Genomic DNA, 11,754 nt, shown 5'->3' with positions numbered 1-11,754 from the left:
CAGGGGAACACCAGGGCCAAGAAGTGGGAGTGGGAGGGTGGGGGAGTGGGTGGGGGAGCATGTGGAGGACTTTTGGGATAGCATTGGAAATGCAACTGAAATAAGTACCTAAAAAAATAAATAAATAAAATCAATAGCAAAAAAAAAAGACTGCGGTTGATTTTTAATCATTTTTATTGCCTCTTTGAAAGATAGAGGGGCCAGGTGTGCACACCTGTAATTGCATCCCTTGGGAAGAGCCAGGGGTGTCAGGAACTGAAAGGTAGCCTAGGATATAGCATGTTAGAGATCAACCTAGGCTATAGGGGTCCTTGACACATAAAAGAATTAATGAGGGAGAGGGAGGGAGGGAGATACAGTTTTTAAAACCTGGTTTACTGTTACTAATACTTAGACCCTTTCAATCATTTCCAATCTTTAAGGAAGAGCCAGAGGAAAACATAGAAGTCACTTTAATAAAGACAAGTTAAAGACATAGAGAAATGATGGTTCTAGAATTTTCTGACGATAATATCTCTACTGTTCTCCACTTTGATTTCAAATCCAGTTGAAAATGGCATGGGAAGATTTTCTGCCTTGAGTTTTTCAAAACTGAGTAATTAAGTACTGAAAGAATCCTAAACTGAGGTTTTTAAGGATGAGTCTTTCATCGTATAGATGACAATAGATAACAATAGAAGCTTTTCGGTCCCGTACAAAGTCAAGCGTAGCATTCCACAGTCCCTTGATTCTTCTACTGAAAACTACTGTTTAGAACAAACAGTAAACAAACAAGTAAACTCTCAAAATAAGTTTAAGATGAGTTCCTTTCTAGTCATCCTTTAAAAAATAGCTTATGTCCCATATTTTTTCAAACCATAGCCTTGAGGAAAATGGCTCAAGATTAAAAATCAAAGGTGCCCCTTTCTGAAATTGTAATCTATGAGACTTAGCTTCTTCATGCTTCCATTTTGGAAAGAATGACCCACCCCAAGTGCTTTTGTAACTCCCTTCATTGAGAGAAGACATTCCCATTTGGCTTCCTTGTGCTAAGCAGCATCTTTCCCTCTGACTTGTGTTTAAATCCTTTATCGGTCCAATCTAACCCATGTGACATGGCTCTGAATTCTTTGGAAACAACGCCAGAGTTTTCTCACGTCTGTGCCTGACCACAGAGCACTGGGTGATGCCTATGAAGCACTCAATTTTTTTTCACATGAATTGAAAAATACAAGAAAATCAAGGAATAAACATTAATTTGTTGAGGTCTACTATGTGCCAGAATAGGACAATAATGTCTTTCACAGATCTTTTTTATTCCTTTATCATTTTCTTTGTTTGCTTGCTTGCAACATGGTTTTACTGTGTAAGGGAGAAATGGCAGGCACTAAACCATTAACTAAGCTAAATGGCAGATTCACACATTGTTTACTTAACCTTCACAAAACTCCTTTTACAGGTATTATTGTTCTTACTTTACAGGTAAGAAAATTGAGACTGAGAGACAGAAAGAAACAAAAATCTCTCACCTCCGACCCAATTTACAATCTAGTAGAGAAAAACAAGTCATGTATTCCAGAATAGCAAAAGCAGCTCTGATAGTATGTTTATGTATAACAGCACTTCATGCAAATCCGAAGAAAAGAAAAATATTTCTTTAGGAAGAATTTTATAGATGCTTCCCCATCTTGCTTGGACTAGCAAGGGTAGGATCATGCCAACAGTCAAAGATAAATGCTTTCCAAGAAGCTACAGTCATTACTCTGACACCACAGGTCTTCCTCTGCCTCAGGCAGATTCGTCTGATTAGCAAAATAGCCTATAACATGTAACACACGCTATTTACTGACTCTTTATTAGGAGTTCCAGACACTTGTGTGAAGTGTTTTCCATGGATGAATTCATTTAGCAGTTCCAACATCTCATAACAATTCAGATATTTTACAAAAGACAAAGCTTAAAAAAAAAAAAAAGTCACACAACCCTAACAGAGAAATATGTGACTTTTAAGTGACCAGGACAAGAAGGAGTTGGGCTCACATTCAACCAGCTCCCGAGGGCACTCATGATGACACGGTACAACCGACTCAAGCTATAGAGCACTTTAGTCAAAGGAAAGAAAAAAAAGAAAGAAAGAAATCTCAGGTGAAGAATATTAAGTTCTCAAGTTACAAAAGGATATGGAACACTCAATGCCATTTGAAAGCTGAAACAAACTGGGAGCTATCACGAAAGATAACAAAGGAAAGTCCCACGTGATCCAAGGCCGGTTTTGAAGCATTGTGCTTCTAACAGTCCCCTCTTGAGAAGGAGCATAAAGTCATAAATCTCTGCCATGCCCACTCCAGCCCTGTTCCTTGTTTGCTTTTTAACACCAGCCTTTTCATCTGCTCTTTCCTGCTTTTTTTTTTCAATCGGTTACTAACCTCGCCCTATAAACAGACCCTGAAATCAGCCCTGTGGGGCTGTATCCTTATGATGATGGTGGCAGTGATGAAGACGGTCACAATGACAAATACCCACAACTATGAGGATGACTTCACAAAGAATCCGAAAGGATAGCTCACTTCAGTAAATACTTGGTGCCTTAGAAAGAACGATGGATGTGTTTACCTTAATCCCCACTGACATTTAACCGTTAAGTCTCTAGAATGAAAGCAATAAGGAAGGTCACCAAGAAATACGGGGACTTCACTCTACACCTATATGCAAATATTCTGGTCCTGATTCAAATTCCCGAGCGAAGCACACACATAAATACCCTTCTATGCTGCTCCTTCTCACTGGAGCAGTGCAAACATGGTGCCAGGACTGAAGGTCCTTCTGTTCTTCACCCTGCATCTCCTGCAGACCGCAGAGAGCTCCATGGTGCATCTCAACAGCAATGGATACGAGGGTGTGGTCATTGCCATTAACCCCAGTGTGCCAGAGGACGAAAGGCTCATCCCGAGCATAAAGGTAAGAAGGGGTTTTATTGTCAGGTCAATAATTCTGTTGCCTACGCATCCGAACTCACACACACAGTTACACATTCACACACACACACACATGGTTTGACCGGCTTCATCATGTCTGCAGTATTATCCACAGTCAAGATGGGAATCTGCTTAGCTGTATATCTTTATTATATATTAAATTCTATGGTCAAGCTGTTAATAATTTATTAAGTAGGTGAGGTAATAGACTTGAGAGCAAGAGGAGTTTTCACACTCTATCTTAGTAATGGTGGTTTACAAACTATAGAGCAAATGCACACTCCAGCTCCACTTAGGAAAACCGAAAATCCTTACCTAGCTTACCTTAAAGAAATCTTACACGTTTTAAAATTGATTTGTTTCTAATTTTACTTTTACCAGTATAATAAAAGATTTTAGCATATAGTGCTGTAATATGTACTCAATTCTTGGGTCCTCTCAGGACCAAGATGTGACTAAGAAGGACTCTAACTCTTACGTAAATAAGAAATTAAGTGATTTTACAGTCATAAAATTAACTACTAAACTGAAATCAATCAGCCCTTCATATTTTTACTTTTACCACTTGGGAAAACTTGGTCTTTTATGACACTTGGTGTTAATTAGAAATGTCTACTATACTTATTTCGAGTTATCTCTTCTCTAAGTATAGTGTGCTGACTAAAGACAAAGTTAATATCAAGTGCAACAACACACCAAACTTTAAACTCACAAAGTTATGTAACTGGGGCCTTAAGAATAAAAGATTCAGGAAGTGAGAAGACTTTGTCATTCGAGAGAGACGCTCTGTGCACAACACATTAGCTCCCAGGATGCGCTAGGTGAAAACAAACATATGAAGAACAAATCCAAGTAGCTTAGCTTCCCTCCATTCTCTGAGCCCTGACCCAAGCCATCTCCAGTCCACTTGCCGATGTGTCCTTCTTCTTCATTTTGAGCATATGACCTTCCTGCTCTGGTCTCCAACAACCCTGCTTCTTCTGCTCGGTCCTCCGCACAGGCTGAGCGTGCCTTGGGCATTCAGGGATGCTTTCTAGTGCAGAAAAGCGTGGATTATCTACACTCGTTCTCTGCTGCTGCCGGTGCTTTGGATTCCTTGCTCCTCCTCCTAATGCTGTTTGGCTTCTGCATCTGGAGCAGCTCCTTCTTCTAACAGCACAGGAGAGAGCTCATGCTTGTTTGTCCGAGCTGCACAGAGGAGGGAGGGCAGCCTGTTTAATTGTCAGCACCCATTTAGACTTACCCGGGGCCTGACAGATGCAGCAGCAGGAGGAGAACAGCCAGCTTCCTACTTGCCATTCATTGGCACTCCAAGCTGCAGCAAGAGTTCGACAGTTGTTGCATGTCCAGAAGAGATGGCTCAATGCGGCACAGGTCTGCTGTCCTCATCAGTCCTAGAAGCCAGGGATGTTGGCCACAATGCCTCTATTCAACTCTACCCTTCCACTGTAGGCCAGAATGCTGACTGTTGATTTAGCCTCTGACCCCTCCATCTCATTTTCCCACAGACTTCCAATCCTAATTACTTTTATAACTGCCCCAACATCTTCATTCCCATCTTCAGTCTATACTCCTGACTACAAACAAGGTAAAAGCAGGCATGGATTTGTACACATGAAAAGAAACATACAGACTTGAGATTTTGTAAAATCATTCTATTTAAGGGCTTCGATTTGTGTCGTTTGTGTATACATCTTTAATGCTAACTTTGTTGTGTGGCATTATTAACACAATGCGCTTTTCATTTTGTCAGGAAATGGTAACTCAAGCGTCCACTTACCTGTTTGAAGCCACAGAAAGAAGATTTTATTTCAGGAACGTGAGCATTTTAGTTCCCATAACCTGGAAGTCAAAAACTGAGTACTTAACACCAAAACAAGAATCATATGACCAAGTAGGTGTCACATCTATCTCCTAAACTGCGTCCTGTCCCTTTTACAGATGAATCCTTGTGCCTTTGGGGGAATGCTAATTCTGTCGGGAATGAAACTAGGAACATGGCCTTTATCACTTAAGTGAGACAGTCCTAGTTTGTAAAGTCTCTTGCCTGGAGTCTGACTGGGTTTGCTGTTCTGTGTTTTAGGCAGACGTCATAGTTGCCGATCCTCACCTGCAACATGGAGACGACCCTTACACCCTTCAGTACGGACAGTGCGGGGACAGAGGACAGTACATACACTTCACTCCAAACTTCCTACTCACTGATAACTTGCGTATCTACGGACCCCAAGGTAGAAATAACTATTTCACACTTCTTAATTCCACTGGGGGAAAGCAAACCACTACCATTAATGTGGATGTCTAAGACTTAGAAAAGGAAAGTAAACTCTAAATAATGCTTTCACTTAGAAATACGCTAATTATAACCAACCTGTTGTGTAGACAGATTTAGTAGTTAACTGAGCCACATGATGATGTCATTCTGTTTCACCATTTATGAACTAATGAAAAATGTCGGTTTCTAGAGTCCTCTAGCTCAGGCTAACAGATGAATAAGAAATTTAAATAGAAGGAATCATTATTAAATAGTTTTAACAAGATTTATATGTCACAATCCTCTCTCTCAGGCAGAGTCTTTGTCCATGAGTGGGCCCATCTCCGGTGGGGAGTATTTGATGAGTATAACATGGACCGGCCTTTCTACATGTCTAGAGAGAACACTGTGGAAGCAACAAGGTATCACTGTGTAAACTAATCTGATCAAAACTTCTTATTTACACCTCTTCAGCTCTCTGTATTGGGTGGCTTGAGGACAATCTGGGCGTTAATCTACTCAAGCCCTATGTGTGAACTGGTAGGACATTTAATTTGGCTTTTAAATTAAAAGTAGAAAACACTTAGAATATTGTCTTCAAGTATTGAGAACCATAGAAATGAATGTCTTGAAAAAATAATTCTGTGAGAGATCGTCAATTTGATGAAAGAGGGTGCTGGAGACATATCTATTCCTGTCCTCTCTGCAGTGTGTGGTCTGCAGAGCTGCCTGGGCTCGTGCACACAGGCTCAGCTGAGAGCAACATGGGCCTCCAGCTCCGACTTTCACACCACAAAACCATTCCTAGCCTAGACAAGGCCTATTTAACTTTTAGTTACTTCTCCTCTTGATCTTTCTGCTCCTCCCATTTGAGGTTAGCTGCCCTGTAGAGAGTCCCAGAGAGCATGTGTGGGCCTCGATCCCACACTTCTACTTACCAGCTTATCTTGTTGTCCTTTTGTTTTCTCCCAATAGAGTTTAAGATCCTTCAAGACTGTGGGTTTTAGTCAGTCAGTCAGTCAGTCAATCAGTTAGTTAGTTAGTTAGTTAGTTTTTAGTTTAGTTTAGTTTTGCTTTTGTAATTCTCTAAATAAAGTCAAAACTAAGCAAACAATTACCAAGTGATAAATATTTACAGCATTAAAAATGAATGAGTTTCCTTATGATCTGCCATAAAAAGATATATATTAGTTAAAATAAGCTCCTAACGCCCATTGAGCGTCTGCTCTGTGCCCAAAAACTTTGAGTCTTATCATGTGCAAGTTAGGCTTTGAGTCTTATCGTGTGTAAGTTAGGCTTAGGGCCCAACTCTGGAGCTAACTCTTTTGAAAAGACATTACAATCTCTGTTATCCTTATAACACAAACAAATTTGTGTAATGAGCTAATGTCATGAGGTATGAATAGGAATATATGCATACATATATGTGTATACATATTTATATGCAGAGAGAGGGGGAGAGAGAGACTTTGAGAGCGCTTTGAAAAAGGACTCTATCCCACTCCCCCATTCTCTGACATGGATTTAGCAACTATCTTTGTCATGAAAGCCCAACCATTTGATGAATACATTTTTCCAACTTTTCACTTAGTCTAGCTTACTCATTATAAAAATTTAAGCTGCAACTTACTATACATTTACAACCATGGGATTTATATGTGGAAATTTAAGAGGATTTTAAACATATTTTGATTTTTCTCTCCTCACTAAAAATCCAATTCCTCTGCAACTCTTACCTAATTCGGTCTTTATAACATCCATATAAGTTTGATACTTATCAAATTATCATTAGCCCCCAGAGAAAATAGATTTATTGATCATATTAGGAAGCCAATGGATGTTTAAAATCTGAAAATATAGGGTTTTATGGGGAGGGTTGTTTAGATGCTGTTGTTATTGTTGCTTTCCTAAAACCAAGGTTATGTAGAGATAAACATTGTGCCTACTGTTGTCAAAATGAAATATTTGGTGCATGACCAAGAAGAGTTGTCACTGAGGAAAAGATTTCAGGACAAGAGAGAGTGAGGGGAGCTTCCAAACTGGGTCTGAGGGTGTGGCTTTGTGATAGACAGCTTACTTAGCATGTGTGTAGCCTCTGGGTCCAGCTGCTAGCACCACCACGGCAACTCAATGCTTTTATCATAGGTGTTCCACCGACATCACTGGCACCAATGTGGTCCGTGAGTGTCAGGGAGGCAGCTGTGTGGCGAGGAGATGTCGTCGAGATGCAAAGACAGGAATGCAGGAACCCAAGTGTACATTTATCCCAAACAAATCCCAGACTGCGAGGGGCTCCATCATGTTCATGCAAAGTCTCGATTCTGTAAGTGCTTTCCATCTTTTTCTCACAATGGAATCCTTGCATAGAGTTAAGCAATGAAGCTTTATTTCCACTATGATACTATGTGTATTCACAAAGTGGAAGAAAATGACTCATTGAACTGACTAGAGGCTGTTTTCTCCAGGCGAGGTTGGGATGCGTCTGGGTAGTATCCTATCCCTTGTCACTACCCTGCTCATGGCTTCAGGAGTAGCACTGTGCCCTTCTTACTTGAGTCACATAACTTCTTAGAGTCTTCCCTCACTCATGTCTGTTGGACTGGTGTGTAGAACAGCAACCTCACGCTAATCCATCTCCAGGTGATTTCTCACACCAGCCTAATGGAATCAACAATGGGGCTTCCAGGTGACATTCTAGGTTTTCCACTGTCTTCTCACTAAAGCTTACCAAACCATCATAAAATGCTAATATTTGGGAAGTCCAGGCGCCCCTGTCTCCACAGAACAGATATAAGAAGATAAGTTCTCAAAGACAATTGTTTAAATACGTACTCTGATGGGTATCAGCAGTTGTGTTAGAGTCAATAGATTGGACACAGAAACCTAATGTGTGTTTTCAAGATGTCATTGACAGAACACTGCTAAATATGATATTTAGCTCCCTCATTTTAAAAATGTCAATTAAGATACCTTGTTTCCATTATCATTATGTTTATAAGGTTTAAGATAAGCAAGTATAAGCTCACTGGTTAATGCAAGGTAGGTACAGAATAAGCCTTAAATTTGTAATTTTAAAATTTATAATATGTTTTGAAAATATGTAGTCATCTCTTTCCCTAAAAAAAATCCAATCTCTTTTCATTTTAATTTTCGCTTAATACATTGTAAATTTAAAGGATACAATGTGACATTTCAATAGACAGACATCATGCCTAATGATGAAATAGGGATAATTAGCATATTCATTACCTCAAAGATTTATGCTCTACCTTGTGGTAAAAACATTCAAAATCCTCTCATCATGCTATTTTGAAACACAAATTACTGTTAACTAAGGTCACTTTATTCTGCTATTAAACACTAGAATATATTCTAGTAATCTAACTGTAATTTTATACTACTAACCAACTTCTCTGTGTGACCTTCTCACTTGGATTCTCAGTTACAGATCACCAATATTCTACTCTACTTATATTATACTGAGATTTTAGCCTCAGTATATTAGTGAGATCGCAACTGCATCTGTCTTCTTGGTCTCCTATTATGTCACTTTGCACAATGTTCTCTAGGTTCACTTATATTGAGGCAAATAATAGAGTTTTCTTCTCATTTGTGAGAGAATGCTATTCTCTTGTGTGTACACTACATTTTATCAATCCATTCATCCATTGATGGACACTTAGGTTGAGTCTACATTTTGAACACTGTGACTATCATGGATGTGCAGTGTGATATGGTTGTTGGGTATCTCTGCAGCATAGATAGATAGATAGATGGATGGATAGATAGATAGATAGATAGATAGATAGATAGATAGATAGATAGATAGATAGACAGATAGTGCAGCATAGATAGATAGATAGATAGATAGATAGATAGATAGATAGATAGATAGATNGAGAGAGAGAGAGAGAGAGAGAGAGAGAGAGAGAGAGAGAGAGAGAGAGAGAGAGAGAGAGAGAAATACAGATAGAGATTGCTTGGTCATATAGTGTTTCTAATTTTCAGTCTTTACAAAATCCCATGTTATTTTCCCTCATGTACCAACTCAGATTCCTACCAAGCATGATCATTCCCCTTTTCTAGGACCTCCTCCAGCATTTTCTTTTTGTCTTTTTTACTGCACCCATCTGACTGGAGTGAGCTTATATCTCACTGTGGCTTTAACATGTCCTTCCCTGGTGGCTGGCAGTGAGAAGCTCTTTGCCACATCCCTACCGGTCCCTTATATGTATTTTCTTGAGAGAAGTCTACTTAGATCATCTGACCATTTTTAATCTTGTTATTTCTGAGAGGTTTTTGTTATTGGATTTTGTGAGTTCCTTATAAATTTTTAAGACTCCTACTGTGGGCCATTGGCAAGTGTTTCCTGCCATTATGAAGGCTGTCTATTTAATGTCTGTTGGTTATTCTCTTTGCTGCTATCCAGTCTTAAATTATATAAACATAGTAACTTTACCTTACAAAAGTGTATGCAAATGTAAGACTATCTTAAATGAAAAAGTATTTCTAAAACAAATCAAAATTATATATCTAAATTATAAGACCAGCTCAATTGAAAATAAGCAATTCCGCAGATACTAACACACAAGCAACAAATACTACCACAGGCATAAAAAAGTTTCTGATGGAATTAAGAGTTGTTGTAGCACCTAGGCAATGATGTAAGTTCAAGCAAAATTATAGGTTCGAAGTTTTCCTTTGAAATGTGTAAACTAGATAAAGTTTTAAATGGACCTTCCTTCTGGAAATATCTGTTATGATTAAGGATTGTTCACTGTGACCGACAGAGCCCAGATCAGCAAAGAGTTCAGCATCCAAACAGACAAGAATTCATCCAATATAAGAGGATAATCAGGACACACACTGCCTGTTCTAAATCATACACCATCAGGCATTTGGCTATCAGGACACAGCTCCTGCTGTCTATGTGGGACAGGCACAGTAAGGAAATACATCGATATACCTGAAGTCCACGGGGAAGCTAATCACGCACAACATTGTTCAGAGACAAATGCTGTGTTTTAACTGTATATCTTATCCAACATAGGACTAATTTCTAATTCTCATGCTATAGATTAAATATATTACATATTGAGCCCAGAATATAACCTCAAACTCTGGATATAGACAGCACACAATACTGAATATTTTCCAACCATTCCTTCCAATCCTTAAAAAAAATCCACTAGGAGAATGATTAGCTACAATTCATCACTTGAAGAAATAGCTACATCCCTTACACTTTATCTTCCAAGGATGTTATTTATATGTGTCAAAACTCGTAAGCACTGATAACCAGCTAGATTGTTAGGGTGTCTATCCCCAAGTTTCTGGGCTCACTATGGAAGTATAGAGCATTCATAGTAAAAGCCATCTCTCTCATTCTACTTTTAAGGGACAGAAATGACCAGAAACCATACGTTTCTTTTCTTACATTTAATTCAGGAGAGGCGGTCCTCAAAGTGTAGATAAGGAAGCAAGAAGCTAACGTAACTACGTGAGTGGCAACCATTCTGCACTGACAGTCTCATTTTAAAGCTCCTAACAGCATTGGCCCTAAGTATTGACAGCATTACTCACTTTCACATCCATGTGAAATGGACAACAAAGCATCTAATAGAAGTAATTCTTGTCAGGAGACAAATCAGGTTCAGGATGCGCATGGCAGCTAACATCATATGTGGAAAAGGGAGAAAAAAATGGTGATCCATTATGTATTATTACAACATAGAGTTTTAATTGATTTTTTTTCAGGTGGTTGAATTCTGCACAGAAAAAACCCACAATGTAGAAGCTCCAAACCTACAAAACAAAATGTGCAATGGCAGAAGCACGTGGGATGTAATCAAGGCGTCTGCTGACTTTCAGAATGCCCCTCCCATGACAGGAACAGAAGCTCCGCCTCCACCTACATTTTCACTGCTCAAATCCAGACAGCGAGTGGTCTGCTTGGTGCTGGATAAATCTGGAAGCATGAGCTTAGTAAGACATTATATGCTGGATTTCTTAAATTAAGTATTTAAGCTAAATACAGAATTATAATTTAATTTAATTTTAGTTCTAATAAACTAATAATGATGCTTATGCCAATGAAATACTGGGATAAAAAAACGATGGTTAAAGTGGGGTTATAAGATTATAGATAATTTTTTATCCCATAACTTTTGGTTCTAAGAAAAATTTAACTGCACACACAAAGAGAAATGAAGTCAGATCTGATGGTGCCTACCTATAATTTTAGCCACTCCGAGGCTGAGACAACCAGCTTCAGTTGTGAGCATTAGTTTTAAGCCAGCCTGGGCAACCTAGCAAGATCTCACCTCAAAAAAACAGAAGGAAAGAAACAAATGAAAATTATCCATGGTACCACCATTGAACATATCACATCCTCCTCCTCCTCCTCTTCCTCCTCCTCCTCCTCCTCTTCTTCTTCTTCCTCTTCCTCTTCTTTTCTCCTCTTCCTCTTCCTCTTCCTCTTCCTCTTCCTCTTCTTCTTCTTCTTCTTCTTCTTCTTCTTCTTCTTCTTCTTCTTCTTCTTCTTCT

The 11,754-nt window shown here is 39.0% G+C and overlaps 1 protein-coding gene across 2 annotated transcripts in view; it reads left to right on the top strand.

The window, feature by feature from the left end:
- Window positions 1-2,778: 2,778 nt before the first annotated feature.
- LOC110291494 (calcium-activated chloride channel regulator 3A-1-like) overlaps window positions 2,779-11,754 on the top strand; it is a 19,466-nt gene continuing 10,490 nt past the window's right edge. For both annotated transcript variants that reach the window (XM_021158672.1, XM_021158671.1), the window contains exons 1-6: window positions 2,779-2,937; window positions 4,708-4,848; window positions 5,038-5,185; window positions 5,522-5,630; window positions 7,354-7,531; window positions 10,966-11,193. In XM_021158672.1, the coding sequence (XP_021014331.1) occupies window positions 2,779-2,937; window positions 4,708-4,848; window positions 5,038-5,185; window positions 5,522-5,630; window positions 7,354-7,531; window positions 10,966-11,193 (963 nt within the window). The remainder of the gene's footprint in view (window positions 2,938-4,707; window positions 4,849-5,037; window positions 5,186-5,521; window positions 5,631-7,353; window positions 7,532-10,965; window positions 11,194-11,754) is intronic.

Source organism: Mus caroli, chromosome 3, assembly GCF_900094665.2.
Source record: "Mus caroli chromosome 3, CAROLI_EIJ_v1.1, whole genome shotgun sequence".
NCBI lineage: Eukaryota > Metazoa > Chordata > Mammalia > Rodentia > Muridae > Mus > Mus caroli.
This window is presented reverse-complemented; position numbering and strand designations above follow the sequence as displayed.